Raw genomic sequence first — 16,615 nt, 5'->3', positions numbered from 1 at the left:
ACTCCACTTAGTGCTGCAGTCTGGAGAAGGCTGGGCAGAGTACTTACTGTTTTTTCTTCTTCCTCTCCAAAAAAACCCCCACAGATTTACAGGGAAAAAAAAAAAAAAATCTCAGAAAAGCAATTTCAATTACCTTATGTATAATTACATTCAACCTTTTAACTGCTGATTACGAAGTATTTTTTTAACCATGTGCTTCAAAGAAAACAATTACTTTTACCTCCAAGGAACACACCCAATCACCACTTACTTTTACACCTGCAATCAATTTTGTTCACTAATATTTATATTTATGCTTGATAATCAGGGAAACATCCACAGTATTTGTGCTTGCAATTAGCAATGCCTGCAGTGAGAGGGAGGCTGATTCTAACAAATTAAATAATGGAACCAAAAAGCACAGCAGGGAAGGACCTTCTGGAACAGCATTAAGCCATCTTCAAGTATTAATGACAAGTATCTTTTATTTCAGAGGGAGCTGCATTAATAAGAAATACAGTATGACATTGGGATGGAGGTAAGAAACTACAAGCAGAGACAGGGAGCAGGAGATGTCCCAATGGTTTTGAAGTGTGGAACTGGATGATTCAAAACATTTGACATGGTCTGTGCTCGTCTCTTGGCTGGGCCTGGCACAGACCAGTGTGACCTTTTTAGCTTTGCTCCCATCTACACCATTCTTGCCCTGATGGGGTACATCGTGGCTGCCAGGGAGAGGCGCACGCCAGCATGCTTACATCTCACACGGCCTTCAAGGTACATTGTTGGTGAGGCACAATTTACAGGTCAGGCAGTAAGCTAACAGAGAATTACGAGGAGGATTAGCTGCAATCCTACCTGACCTTAGCTCTGATGTGCTTCTCTGAATTGTTAGGCTGGCAATACGGCCAACTTTCTTGCTTTGCTTCCTATTTATGGTGCACTTGTGAAAGCAGAGATTTAGCCATGTTCCACAGATGATGAAAAAAAAAAAAAACAAAACTCTATCACCTCAAAGTCATCTTTGATGTTTAACCAAACATTAGTTCTTACGACGGCTGTTACTTCCGTGTGATTTTCAGTAATTCCAAGAAAAAAAGCAAAATACTTCATTCAGTGTCTAGACTGCAAGAAGAATCAGCTAAAAATATCTGTGCTAAGATTGTTTCTCTTGCAACAGGGCTCACTTTGGATTTTTCTCTGACACACTTTAAACTAGATGATTGACTGCTTCCAATATGTAACTGAAAATATGTACAGCAAAAGGAAACCTTGGATTAAGGGAGCAAAATACATGTTTTCAGATGAAATGCTAAATGCTCTGGGTCTTTTTTTGAAGCCACAAAATGCAACTGCAGATGTATTTTCCAGATTCACACCCATTGTAGAATGGGACAACAGATTTCACAGCATAACAACCAAGCTCGATATACAGAAATGGAAACAATCCAGCTGAAATAAACACCAGGAAACAGTTATTTGTTTGTTTATTTAAGCAAACATAAAACTATCCATTTGCAAATCTCATTAGGTTTGCATAACTTTAATTTCTTTTTTTTTTTTTACCTTTTACCAAGTCGTCTTATCTCCCAGCAGCTCAACAGGTAGAAGCAAGTAGAATGACCAGTCCCTTTAAATAGTGTTAGAAAGCTTCAAAATAACAGCATAGCTTGTTGGAATGGACATGTACAAACATGAGTTGCAGAACAAGAGATATATTTCGCACTATGTGTATGTAAACATATATCGAAATACAAGTGGGAGAAGGCTTTCAATTTGTCTGGTGATTTTTCAGTAGGCAAGGAGGCATAATTACGAGGAGACTGTTTTTTTTCTTTTTAGTTATTGTTACAGTCTCCTCATTTCAATCTGACAGCACACAGGGACCTCAACATGGCATAAATGTCATTTACTCTCACGAAAGGCCTTAAGACGCTACTAGAACTGTGTGAAGTAAATACAGTGTCCCTAAGGTGAAATAGCAGATTTGAGGAAAAAAAAGCTGCCACTAGAACTGGGGAAAGTAGCAAAAGGCTGTTTCACTAATCCGAGTATCCTGAAGGAAAATGAAACAAACAGCTATGAACTGCTGACGTGATCTCTTACAAAGTGCAAAATGAAAGTTTGAGTAGACTGAAAAAAGTATCAAATAGAGCTATCATTTTTTTGAATGGGTATTGTATTAGAACAAGTTCTTTGCTAATTTATTTTCAAAGACCATATTTAGGCCAAGAAGTGAAAAAGCTGCTAGGGCCAAGATTTAAGAAATACTGCTTATCTTTTAAAAATCCACAGGGGCAAATGAATGGCCTTTGTGCTTTTAACTATCTTGTAGTACCTCCCAGCACTCAGCCTTTCAGATATTTAAATTTAATCTAGTCAGCAGCTCTACTGAGAGAAGTCCCTATTAAAAGCCTCCCCATTCATTCAGTAACATTGTTTAAAGTCATATATGAACCATACAGGAGAAACACTACAAACCTCACACACAACTGAGATGAAACTTTAAAAGATGTTTCTTATGTAGACTGCTGCACTGCGTGACTTCTGAACTCATTTCCATCTAACCTTAAAAACACTTATATGCTGTTGATGTTCAATGAAAACAGTTGGAGATGGATGAGCAAACGGTCAGATGAAAGATACCAAAATGTCAGACAGCCTACCGACTGTTGTTGCCATGAGATCCAACAGTCAACATCAGTCTGATAAGCTATCCGACAGGATGGTACAGCCATGGAGATGTCACGACGGTTGGCAACACAAGAGGACATTCAGGCAGGATTGAACAAAATACATATTCTCACACCTTGCTCGAGATCTGCCCTAGCCTCGTGCAGGGATAAATCTAACCTGAGCAATAGCAAGATCTAATCTACTTTGTGCTCATATGCCACCTTTTGATAACACTAATTGAAAGTCAAATTAATTCTTGTTACTTACCCCTAGGATAAAAATAAAAAACAATAGTTCAAAAGTTATTAAAGTAGTAGTACATATACAGTAGCGGTGGAATGGATATCTACTTACTAAAGAGGGAAAAAGATCCATTTTAATATTAGTTATGTTCATGTACATTAGAACTGGAACACACACCAATTCATAACAACGTTTTAGAGAGATCTGACTTTAAAAGCCTAAGCGTAAGGTTCTCTGCATCACTGCTGGGTTTGACATCAAGTCTGTTTTCAGCTGGAATCTTTACTCTTCCCCCCTCTCTTCTCCTTCATTGCCCACGGTGCTGTGATCAATGGCAAACATCTGAGAAGAATTTGTGATAACAAATATCACTAGCTATTTAACTTGCCTATTTTAACCAGTGAGCCGTACTTCAAGCCAGTGATATCCTTTCTACTTCCTTCTGCTAAGTAAGAAGTTCTTAAGAAAAAAGAAAAAAAAAAGAACAAAGGGCTTCAGCACCATTTGTGCAGGAAGCATGCGATTCATGGGATTAAGGCTTAATAAAGAAACTAAAGAAACTGAGCATACAAAAGCAGAGAGGAAAAGAAACAGCTTAAAAAGACTGACACAAGAAATTCTGGAATGATCAAAGATGACTTTATAAAGTTTTATCTTAACTTCATTCTAAATATACATAATAAAAAATGTCAGCTTCAGCATTTTGACATCAATCATCTCTGCTAACATCATGAAGTTTAAGAGGGTGGCTTTTCCAACCGAGAGCACGTGCAATGCGATGGGACACTGGAGAATTCAGATGGAATAGCCTTACCATGAAGGACATGCAACAGTTTGTATCCAATCGGTATTCATTTATATACATTTTGATGGCCTTGAAAGTTATGGAAAAAGCAAACCAGCCACCCTTCAAAATAAAAGGTTACCCTTAGGTCAGTCTGAAGTTAAATCGGGAAGTGGAGAGTATTAAATCATCAGTTTTGGAAGTAATTTGGATGGACGACACTTGCGTTAAACACCATTTAACATCACATTGTCCATCCTGTATCATACAACTCAGACTTGTAAAGCATTTATACCTTACCTTAACATTTATAAGTTTGTCAGTGAAACGTCTGCTCTAATATCCAAATTACTTTCAAAATTAAATCAAAACTTGTTATAGTTGAAAATTGATGTTAAAAAGTTTTCCCCCATTTTTGAATAATGCTGATTTTTAAACATATGGAAAGATGTGTCATTTTTTGTGTCTGCTAAAACCCATTCCAAGGTTTTTTTCCCAAGCTCATTTGGTTTTTTCTTCAGAGTACATCTTCTGTTGCAGTCGTTTGGCATAGCTCTGGGCCATGGAGTTGATTATAGATAAGATAAAATAACAAACCATGACAATCACCAATTTTTCAAACATCCAGGATAGCCAGTTTTCCCCCTAAAGAGACAAAACAGAAGAAGGAGGAAAATGAAGATTAGTGGACAGCACAATGGAGAAGTCTCCATTTTCTGGGTGAAAGAGAAGAGCCTAACCATTTTTTTTTTATTATGTAATTTATCAAATTAAAAACAGGAACCAAGTGCAAGCCGACAGGATTCCTGCAGGTCCCGCTGTAAAGCTGACTTTAGTCCCTTGAAAGACAATGCAGGAGGACTTGCCAAATACACTGCAGGGCAGATGATGAATCCTTGATCATTACTAGTGTGCTAGTGAAGTGATTTATTATTCCTAGTATTGTTTCGTCTTTGCTAACAATTCATGGAGTTCAGAATTAGCAACCCTGACTGTCATTCCCTGTCATGTTCATTGCAAAGAAAACAATAAGGTCATTGGTTAACAATGTTTTTTCCCTAAACTGCATATACTGTGTTATCTTCCAATTAGTATCCGATTCTTCTGGTGTCAGTAGAAGTTAATGCGATGACCTCGGCAGTCCCACTTCGAGCGTTTTCCATGGCTACTCTTAACTTGTATTTTTTTGTCAAAGGAGGGCAGCAATGCACTGCACAAAAATTACTTCAATGTGCATAAAAGGAATCTGCATATTTAGTTATTCCAGCCTGCTCCTCCCTAATTTAGTCTCTTTTGTGGTAAGAAATGGGCAAAGAAACATTTGTAAGAGCTACAAGTATTAGATGTGAAATGGGAGTTAGATTAATGGATTTTATCTAAAAATGCCATAGCATCCTAAGGAATTTCATTGCAAAGTTGTTCTGTCCCCACTAAAAATTCAGGATGTTTTTAAAAATACTTTTTTTTTTTTGGTATGAAAGGACACTTCTGCCCCTTTGTACTGAGTCTAAACACCGTATTTTTCTTTTCTGTTTGAACACAAAAGGCTCAGGGATTTTGTTTCTCTTATTGGCCATTAAGCCACAGATCTTACTGGCTTCTGAAGTATTGATGCTGCACACCGTTTGTTACCATTTCACATGTAAATGCAACTTTTTTCTGCTTAAATTTCTCTTTCAAAATAGGTGTGCTATTGGCCTTACTTTATTGTTTTCTTTATTCTCCAAGAGGTTTAAGTCCACTTTCATACAATTACAGTATTATTTTTAATTCCCAGGTTGCTTTTAAAATGAGATTTTTATCTACTCCCTAGGCCGCTGCAAATCTTTGAAAAACAAAATCAAGAGTTATACTGGTAAACCTGACAAGTCAGAAGACAGCTAGAGAAGGGAAAAATTAATTGGGGGGGGGGGGGGGGGGAGGGGGGGCAGAGAGGTTCTTACCTGTGGCACGCCACCGTCTGATTTGTGGTGAAGTTTTATCCTCTGAGCTTCCAAATACTCTTGAAATGGCTTCTGAAGAGAAGGACCTATACTTGGAATAGCACTGATGCAAAGTTCATCCCAAAGAACAGACAAAATAAGGGAGAAAAAAAAAAACAAAAACAAAAACATTTTTTTTTTTTAAAACTTACCACTTTGACCCAAACAGAACAAAGTTCAGACTGAGCTACAGCTCAGAAGGGCATTGCTACTTGAGAAAACATAACCACGAAATAAAGTGTATTTCGTCTTTTTATCTGATACTTCTGAAAGGGCCATATTTCCCCAGATCCCAAAAAGTGCTTAAAAAGAAAAAAAATTGCAGAGCAAACCAGTGACAATACACTGCTGGTAACACAGAAAGAAGCTGCGAGCTAGAGCATTTCCTTAAAGCCAGGGAGAAGCCAGCTGAGGCTCTGCACTGGTGCAGTGCTGAGAATCAAATGAATGACTTCTCAGAAGTCCCACATTTATCACCAGCAGTTCCTGTAAGAACTGGTTTGAACCGATTAATAAGGAAATGACTTGTGCTTGTGTCATCCCTCAGTTAAAAAAGAAACTGCTCGCCCTATGACTTGCCCCTATCTTCTCAAAGAAGACGGCCCCTTTCTCAAACTAAGTCCTTATTAGGACAATCTGTGCGTCATCCTTACCCAAAAAGAATGCATTAGCAAATTCTGCAGGCGCCTCCCACAAGTCAGTGATTAACAAAGGAACAAAGAAGGAACTATGAACCCTGTTCTGAATCATGCCATGGTTTATGGCAGATGACTTGCACAAAAGCTACAATACATAACTGAACACCTTGTTCTGACATTAATGTTACAAAGATCACGGATACGTTTTTGGAACTAAGAACCCTCTCCCACCTCTACGGCGTAAAGGTGTTGGCGCTGGACAGACTCACAGCAGCCCCCAACTTCCATTCTGCAAATACCACAGCCTGTCCAGACTTTAATCAGAAACAACCTAGGTAATTTTTCTTTATATCTATACACCATGCTATTTAGCAGGAAGTCCAAAGAGCCTTAATAATTGTCACAATACTTTAAAAAAAAAACCACCACAAACTTAAATACTATACAGAAGAAATTACCACTAACCACACCACTAGCTCGGCTGGTGTGGTGAGAACACACGCACAATCCGAAGGCTCCCAAGGTTTCATCCCCATATGTGCACCAACACTCCTAACCCCAGCCACGGGAGAGTTCCCATTACTGACAAGTGCCATTTTAACTTCAAAGAGAGCTAAGATCTTAACTTTTTTTTTTTTTTTTAATTCTAAAGAAATAATATGGTCTTCTACATTATGAAAGTCACCTAAATTTCAACACTTCAGGGAGGATTTAGTAAAACATGCTTCAGACACCAAGATATACATGGACAATTTTACAAACTGATCATCTCCTCTCCAAATGACTGTGGGAGGGCTAGGTCTCTCAAATTATTTTCCTCAGTCTTCTGATTTGACACAATATTCCATTTTCCAGGCTAAAGCCCAATTAAAAAAATAACAGCTTTCTAATCTTCAGAATTTATGAAAATGCACAGACCAAAGAAATGAAGTAGCTCACTCTCCTCCACTAAATCTATTTCCTTCAATAGCCAGGGGCAAATAATTTTTTTGAACATATTTACAAGAAAAAGATTGCTCCCCTCATGATTCACTGTCACAATGATACAAATGGGTGAGTAAATTCTGTGCCTAGACTGGTAAAATTTCAGGGGGAAAAAAAAAAAAAAGAGCAGAGACTAAGGCACATCTATTACACATTTTACACAAGAGTATGTCAACTTTTACAAATGATTTCCAGTTTTTCAGAACAGTCCCTTACGAAGCTGACTATTCGTGGTAAAAATGCTCCTAATGACTCGCCGATCAGTACGAGTCACAGTTTTAAAAAATGAGTTACATTTTGAGGTTTCTTTTCTTTTTCGAATGACACTTGGAAGCCCGGAAAAGCTACTGAAGGGTAATAGTTTACTTTTAAATTTCTGCATGATTATGAAATGAGGAATATTTAAATGATGAGAGATGAATGATTAACAGAATGGCTGTTCAAATACCTCAATTTTTTTTCTGAAAACTGAACTAAGTCAGTGCCCAATTAGCATTAAACAACAACACAAAGACATGAAAACCAAGTTCAGACGGCTTGAAGAGATCCTGGTGCATCAACACTGTATTTCAAAATTTTTTTCACTAAAAGTATTCAGCTTTTTTTTTTTGTGAGCATGACTAAGAATTAAGTACACAACATTCATTTTATTAAAGCTATTTTGAAGAACTCTAAGATCCTGAATGCGAGGCTTCTAAAAGTCTGCAATATTTTGCACATTCATCTAGAAAATCATGAATCCACAGTACTAGGAATAAAATTCTTGAAATCCCATTTCAGCGGGACAGTATCGGTTACTTGCACTCTTTCGACAAAATTCAATCATTTAATCAACCAGCTAACTCATATGTCACCTAATATCCAAAGTGTAGGCATAATCTTAGATCTGAAAGTCTTAAAAACCAGTTTTCATTTTATTTCATTACAAACAAGTGATTGGTATCCCACCACAACACCACAGACCTAGTGAAGTTCAACTCCCTAACCCTGTTCTTACCAAAGGAGGAGGGGGAAGACTTCAGTATAAATTTTCAGGGATTACACTCAAAACAGAGGCAGGTACACAGGCAGAAGGAGCAGATTTGCATCATAATTCTGCGCCACTTAGCAGTGACTCGAAGATACACCTTCAAAAGACTGCTGCAGTTTCAGGAGTCGACATGCAAACCACAAATGTATTTACACATCCGACTTAAGGAGGGAAGATGCTGGAAGATAACCCTGTTTGTAGAATAAAACCAATTCCTTGCATTTTCCTTTGAGAATCAAGCCTGTTGTCTTTCAAATAAAGACTAGGAAAGGGTAAGAAAATAAAAGGGCCTTAGTGCACAACAGAACGTAGCTCATTCACACTTTGTAGTCTCTATCTGCCAAAACTAAACACACAAAAAAAACCCCAAACACACAACCTGCTGTCCCTTCTTAAAGGCTTAGAATATAGGTCTTAGTGAGCTGCTTAAGGACTTCAATTAAAAAATAAAAAAAAATAAAAAACCAAAACCACAAAAACCCCATTCACAAGAAGTTGTGTGTAAAAATAAGCAATGAAATACATTTCACTAGTTGCTATCATTGTTATTAATCAATTTTGCAGTTAATCAGCAACAGGCAGGCACTCCTAGGAAGAGAGATGCTGTTCTTGTGTATTCTGTCCTTTCACCAAAATTTACTTGAAAAACAAAGAGACTAGCTACAGTTTTACCATAAGATTCAGAAAAAAATGCATTGATTTTTTTTTTTGAGGAAAAAAAAAAAAACTCTGAAGAAATTTTGATTCAGAAGACATTTTAGAAACACTTAAACACCAATTTTTTAACTCATTCTGATTCTCTGCTAAAATTGAATGTTTCATAAGGAATTGAAACTGAAAACAGACTTCCGAAAAATTGTACTAGCCTCTGGTATAGCCCAAATTCATTAAAATCGTAACATTTCAGTAAAAAACATTACTTGCATTCTAATACTACAACATAAACACCCATTAAGAATTTTGCTTCACTGAACAAAACACTGTTGAAGCTTGTTTTCAGAAGTATTACCTGGTATTTGTAATTAAACAGATGTATCTTTGATTTTCTTTTTTTTTTTTAATTAAGAGCTACGATTTCTATGCAAATGAAAAATTACATAGCTTTTTTTCCAACAAATAAAACAAAACTTCACATCTATTTGAAGCACCATACTACAGAGATTCAGCAAAGTTGTTCTAGGATCAGCTTAAAAATTACACCAACTATGTACAGATTCTGACAATACGACTCCTACAACTTCTATTCCAGTTACAGCAAAACTGTGTTTATTAAAATACACTGTACAATTTATTCATTTGCTTTTCAAAGAGTGCCTGTCAACAGCTGAACCTCAAACACGTGCACTAGTCATGAAGAGGTAGGAAAGATTTTTGGGAAACTTATCTTTTTAACAGAATCTTTGGAACTACAGGCAGGAGTTTTCTCAAACACACGTGGATGAAGTACCAAACCAAGGGGTGGGGAAGAGGTATTTTCCCTATGCCAGTTTAACAAAAAATAGAAAGTTAGTAAAAATGCAGCTCACTAGAGTATTGACTAATATTAAAAATACTTCTTTAAAACCATTTAATCATTATATTTGCACTTTTGAAACGCATATTTTTCATCTTACAAGATCTTTAAGGGTATAGGTTACTCCTGAGTTATCAACATTTCGTAACCTATGCTTTTAGAGTTTGTGAACGCTCAGATAATTACAAGCTGTGCTAAATGCTGAAGTACAGTCCTCTATCAAATGCTGCCTTTTAGTATCATTGTGCAAACACTTCACACACAAAAAATCTATCAGTCCACGATTTTGGATATAAAGCTCCCATCTTATAAAAGCCTCTGCACATGTGCATATTCACCTACTCTTCCAGAGAGAAATGTTAGAATTAGCAAGTATTTTCAAGAAACACTGAAGTTGCCATTTTAGACCCATGTTTTAGGAACATTAATACAGTGGGGTTTTTACTGCTAATGAAACTTTTTTTTGTAAGAGGCCTCCAACAGCAAGTGATGATTAAGCAGCTGATTAACTCCAAGCAGTTCTTAAACTCCATTTATTCTGATGGAAATTAAAAATGTAAATAAGAACTTCAGTGGCATTCAGTTCTGAATTTTATACCCTATTCAGCAGCTCCTATGAACAACTGGAATCAGTCCTCCAGTTGCGACGATCAAGAAACATTAAACACCGCAGGTTTAAAAACATGGAAGTCTATTTTATCATGGAAATGATAATCTGAAGGGAAATGAGAACCACAGTAATTGAATAGATGGTGCAAACAAGGCGCCAGGCTCCCAGGCTGAAACACACCGAAGCCCTGCTTGGAAAGGTGATGCAATATTGAGTCACAACCCCATTTTACGGATGATCTCTCTAATATCCACAGCTGTTAATTTGGAAAAACCGTTTAACTGTTAACAGGGGGACTGATTTTGTCAGACTTTCTGGCACGCACGCTTTGTCCTTGTCCGGACCCTCTCAGAGTCTGGGGACAAACAGCGTCGTACATGTTTTGCTCAGATTCAGCTATTTGGGCTAGTCCAGCTATAGAAAAAAACATCCTTTTAGGAAATGCCAGCACCACCACTCCAAATGAAGACAACAGCAAAAGAAATTTTGAAACAACAGAAAACCAAACTAAGAGGAAAATATCACTGTGCGTTTTGTCAGCACAAACCCTGCACACACTCGGTATCTCACCCGGCCGTCCTGCAGCAAGCATGGCCCAAGGCCAGAGATTATCTCCTTCTACAAAAAAGGGAGTTAAGTGGCACTGAAGAATGTGACAAACGAAGGAGGGGGTGTGCTGGGATGGAGTCTTCACTCCCAGTACCTCCAACTCTTTTTTTTTAAATAATTTATTTAAATCAGACTAGCTATTGACAGCTAGGCCAAAGGGCCAAAGCAAAGGCTTTCACCTTCTGAACAACTATGCAAAACTTCATTAAATCATCACACCCAACACCCGCTCCTCCCACACAGAGTTTATATTAGATTCACATTTCTCCATTCCCCTGTAAGAATGCAAGAAAAATCCATCCTGCAGCTCAAAAGCAGTAAGGCATTTAGCAAGAGGCTCCACATTTGGTTATTTTAGCCATTCCTCCCTTAAAAGAAACTGGAAGTTTTGCTCCAGCACGGTATCAACTTCTTTGAGAGTTAGACATTTTATAAACCATTGAAAAACAGATTCCAACGGAAATATTTTTATGCCACTGGACAATTAGCAAAGCTGATTAATTCGCGTACCGGGTTCACCATCTAAACAGAGCACCTTTCTTCCTGCAAGTTATCTGAACCTTCAATGGTTAATTTTTTTCCAGACAGTGATCTAAACAGGCTTAACGGTTAGTATTTTAATGAGCTGTCATTTCCTGTGCTGATAAAGATTCTCACAGTATTTAAACCATCCATTTCCCCCCAGCTCCGCCAATACCAGGACCCTGTGCAGTGACTCAGTGGATCTCTGACTCAGCCCTCAGACGATGCTGCAGCAAACCTGGACCCTGGCTCAGAGCAAAACCTGGGCTCCCAGATCACCGAGGGAGTAACCACAGCCTTCAGCTTCCATCACCGCCACTTCGGGCTCAGAGCCTTTGGTGAAACTTAGATGTTATCTCTGTACAGTGGTCTAAAAATTGCAGAAAATAAATCTGGTTTATGGTCAGGATCAACAGAAACATTTCGGGGTTAAAAGACTACTTGGCAGATTCACTGGCTTTACAAGATGAGGAAAGAAAATATCTTATTTGAAGATTACTAAGCTAAAATTGTTACGCGTTTGACGTCATTTATACCTGGAGCTACACTCCAATACCCACATTAACCAAGCTGTCTGCGAAACGTTTTTTTTTCTTGGGACATTCTGTTATGTTAAAATCAATGCTTTCAGAAATAGGAATTGCAACATCTCTGAACTGCTGGGTCTTAACTCTGCTCAACATTGCCCTTTGCAAGGAAACTTCTATTTGTATTTTAAAGATATATTTTTGTACACAATCTAGAAAAAAAAAAGCTTGCCTGTTCGGAGTTAAATCCCACAAGCCTTTTCCAAATAAACTTTTATAATTCTGTTGTGATCCACTGGAAGGTTTTCAACACCAAAGGTACTCAAATTTCATCCACATCTGTGTCCCTTTCAAGACACTAAAGCCTGTTTTGTGCAGAGCTGATCTATTGTGTACAGGGTGTCTTATGAGGGCACAGTCCCACAGGTTTCTGATACACTTGTGGGAGGAGAGCCATTGATTTATTGTACCAAGAAATGTCAGGTGTATTGGTATAACCTTCCAGAAGCATTTCTCTCAGGAGATTTTGAAGTCACTGCCCAGTTATCCATGTTCTCAGCCACTTCGGGTTATTTTCAGTTGAATTCTATTACACAGGTTTCAATTTAAATATTGATTGGAGTCTGTTTTTCAAAATATCCTTTAATGAGGATGCCAGTTCAACAAGATATGGACTTTCTGGCATACAAAGGTCCACCAAGTGAGAAGGTGTGGTTGGCAGATTGAGGCTTGCTCCTTTGATGCTGCTCTGCCCAGAGCAGAGCGATAGGAAGCAGTGGAGATGAGCTGGCAGAGGCCACGCTGTGCCACCATACCCTGCTGAAGGCCCCCAAAACCCGGCGAAAGCGCTGCGCGAAAGGCGAATAAAAAAAAAAAAAAAAAAAAAAAAAGAAAAAAGAGCTCTTCCCACCCCAGGATAACTGATTTCTGGTACAGCCCCTTCTATCCCTGTATCACTATATTCTAAAGAAGTAACCTAAACCTGTATGGTAAATTATTTTTGAAAAAAATTATACAATCTTTAAACAAAGTTTCCAGTTACATCAGTCACCATGAATTCATTTGTACTTTTTTCGTGAAAGGAACATCACGCTCCTTACAAGAGTCAACTGAGATTAAGTTGTGAAGCAAAGAATTATGGCACAATAAATAGCAGCAAACTGGTTTGTCAAGGCAATGGTTCAAGTACCTGTTACCAAAAACTGTTTTTCCTTTAAGACGTTCAATTATTCAAACTGGCCTGCATGGCTGGTAAGCATGAAAATTTGTTCCACAGAAACTACCAGGTTAAGAAACCCTTCAGAAGCACTGATATTTTGGGGTAGATTTTCAAGTCTGAGTTTGCTGAGTTACACTTCACACTGTTAACACATTCCACCCACAGAACATGGCACTAACAAATTAACTTCTAAAATCTGTGGAAGTATGCAATTTTTTTTTTTTTCATGCATTTCACTGGCTTCTACTTAAACTTCAGATTAGCTTATTGACTCAGTTCATTAATTGAATAGATTAGTCTCTACTTCTCTTAAAATCAGCAAGGCATGATTTGCTACAGGCAGTAGTTCACTCCTTTAGCTGAGACGACAGCATACCTGGTGTATCACATGAGCACTTCTCAGTGGTCATGCCTCCCCTCTGAGTAACTATCACAGCCTCTGTAATTAAGACATTCTGCAGCCTATGCAAGTTTATCATTAACTTAACCATAGTCAGAGGGAATCTCTCTGCCCGACGAAGGGTGGGATTTGTCCAAAAGGGATGCAGCCGTACCACTTGCCACTAAAGTTCAGGTGATTCTGAGGTGAAGGCCAGGAGCTGTCTAACACTATATAAAACATGTTTCTGATTTTCTTAGATGTCTATTGAAGTTCTAAAGTTATTAGCTCATTTTCACAAAATATGAACAGAGCATGCCGAATTAAAAAAAATATAAAATTAGATTTGTTTCTTTCTGAACATTTACCCAGAACTGATGGCAGACAGTTTGTGGATTGTGTGTGCTTTGAGAACTACTTCTTTTAGTAGTTTTCTGGGAATTCTTAATCCACATTTGAAACTGCCACTTCAAAGAAAATATGATCGTGCTTAAAAGCAATATGCTTAGTGTGACTTCATAAACAATCCTGCAGCTGTAGGTAAAAAAAATTAAACAGAAAGATTTAAGAGCCAAAAGAAAACCCACAACACACATGATAATTAAACATTTTAAGTGGGCTAGGTTTGGCCTAAAACCAGCATCAAAGTATTTACATGGATGATCAGTAAGTTAAACTCTTCTTTAAGTGACAGAATACAAGGCAAAACTCTTACACACCACCTTTCCTCACAAAAGCTTATGAATGTAATACAACCTGAGAGAAAAAATTATCCTCTTCTAGCAGTTTAGACAGCAACAATACAACTTTAAACTGTTAACTGGTAGAACAGGTCGATAATTACCAGCCCCATATAAGCTACCAGTATCTTTGTAATCCTCTTCAGCTTTGATTTCAAGACTCAAGCTAACTTCAGTTTCTTAAATCCATCCACGTCTTCTCGTCCCTTCTAACAAGGCTTGCTGCAGCGCGGCTGCCATTTGCCTTGCTGCTGCCACCACCCGTCCTTCTTACCTTGGTTTTTGTACACTAGCTACCACCAATGTTTTCAAAAATTTTTTGTAAACAGCTTCTTAATTTCCTTCCACGTTTTCTTTTCCTTTTCTTTCCTTATTTAATCAATCTGAGGAGTATTTTATGATCCTTTTATAAAGGAGACCTAGACAAAACTGTAAAATCAAATTACCCTAAATTATATTAAAAAAGCCTGGTTATGGCAGGCTTAGTGTGCAATGCCAGCAGCATCCAGTAACAGAAGTAAACAACTATTGAGCTATGGGCAAGGTCTGCAGGTGAATAATTTTTGCTTTTTGACTAAGACTCATGTAGTTATCAAGAAATTCTCTCTGGCTTATAAAATCAAATACTCTCAGACTTTTTCTCCTAACTTAATCTTCCGTCTAGATTTTAGTTATCCTGTATATTAATATGTTCAATGTTTTAAAGTATTGTGCTTAGACATTTCCTATTGTGTAAGAGCAATATCCCAGACAAAAAAAAAGTCTTAAGCCATGTGTCAGATAGAATTTGATTAAAATCAAGTTACTGACCATTAAATAGAACTATATTTTAATTTAATAATAAGGGATTTAATACAAGCTATTGTTCAACATGTTTTATACTCCACTCTAAAAGAAATTGATGAGGTAATGCTAGCAGACAGCTTGAGAAAAGTCAAGGATACCGGGACATTCCAAAAATCTTACTGTCTCCCGAGAACATTTTTTAACTCTGACATCAACTATCTAATAAAATCTGAATCCAGCAGAGGTCTTGTGAATGCATTCGAAGTAATTCGATGCAAAATTATCTCCAAGGCAGATGAAGTAGGAAAAAACTACTAGCTGTGGCTCAAAGATTTGCAAGAGAGTAAATCTTTGGAAATATACCTGACCTAGTAGCAGAGCAGATCAAAATTTAGTAATAGATTGGCTAGTGTGATTGATACTAAGAAAAGCTAACTATTGATGGTTAAAAGTAGCCACATTCCTCTCTTTTTTTTTTTTAAATAGTGTTCAAAGCAACAAATTAATTTTGAAGTTTGTTACAAACCAGACACCCAATCAGAAGATCAGGAAGTAATAAAGTCAGGATTTGTTTCATTAGTGAAGTGCCCTAGAATGTTTCTTCTGATGCTTCTTTTTCTTTGTATAGCTTTACTACGTCAAGTTTACATATTTTAAAAGGAATTATTTCCAGACATTCCTCCCCTGAAACTGTTCTTGAGAAGTGTGGCTTTTTGGATTTTATGTGAAAATAGTTATTACAGTTTGGATAGCAAAGTGTCAATCAGTTTGCCCCATATAACAAGTGAAAGACCTTGGAAAAGTAGAAGCACCTTAGAATTTATTTTATGGATCCATATTAGGCATCTAGTTTAAAAAAAAAAAACACAAAACAAACCAAACAAAAAAAGCTCGCCCCACAACAACAAGGCTTTCTATTTAAATGTTGAGATTCACATTTAAAACTTTAAACCTGCACCCCTGACATTAATCTGATCAGTGTACTGAAAACAGGCAGTAGCTTCCCCCCCAAGAACACAATTGTTCCTTTGAACAATTAAGCATGAGTTTTTGATGAAATCCGTATGATTTATCTAGTTGCCTACAGTTAAATTAATTAAGTTGCATACTTTGTTTGCATTCAAGCAGTTTATGAAACTTCTGCATGGTTAGAGAAGCACTGTTGCAATGTTATTTGCTGGATTACCAGGCAGGAAATGTTAACATCAACAATAGATTTTAAAATTACACAGAATTTCATGACTGAACAGGTAGATATGAGGCAAAAATCTAACACTTCATCAGTGTCCAATCTTCATTCAAACCCACTGAGGCAACATGAAAGTATGTTGCTTTAATTGTCTCCCCCTCCCCCCCCCCCCCCCCCCCCGCTTGGCGGCTTTTTTTTTGTTTTT

General features: G+C 37.4%; 1 protein-coding gene across 3 annotated transcripts in view; it reads right to left on the bottom strand.

Moving 5' to 3' along the window:
* Positions 1-3,521: 3,521 nt before the first annotated feature.
* Positions 3,522-16,615, bottom strand: part of VMP1 (vacuole membrane protein 1) — a 69,588-nt gene continuing 56,494 nt past the window's right edge. For all 3 annotated transcript variants that reach the window (XM_010573771.1, XM_010573773.1, XM_010573772.1), the window contains 2 exons: positions 5,626-5,728; positions 3,522-4,327 (listed from right to left, as the gene is read on the bottom strand). In XM_010573771.1, the coding sequence (XP_010572073.1) occupies positions 4,184-4,327; positions 5,626-5,728 (247 nt within the window). In that variant the 3' untranslated portion in view covers positions 3,522-4,183. The remainder of the gene's footprint in view (positions 4,328-5,625; positions 5,729-16,615) is intronic.

This window comes from Haliaeetus leucocephalus, unplaced genomic scaffold (genome assembly GCF_000737465.1).
Source record: "Haliaeetus leucocephalus isolate CR32 unplaced genomic scaffold, Haliaeetus_leucocephalus-4.0 Scaffold395, whole genome shotgun sequence".
Classification (NCBI taxonomy): domain Eukaryota; kingdom Metazoa; phylum Chordata; class Aves; order Accipitriformes; family Accipitridae; genus Haliaeetus; species Haliaeetus leucocephalus.
The sequence above is the reverse complement of the archived record's forward strand: the minus strand, read 5'-3'. Positions and strand labels throughout refer to the sequence as shown.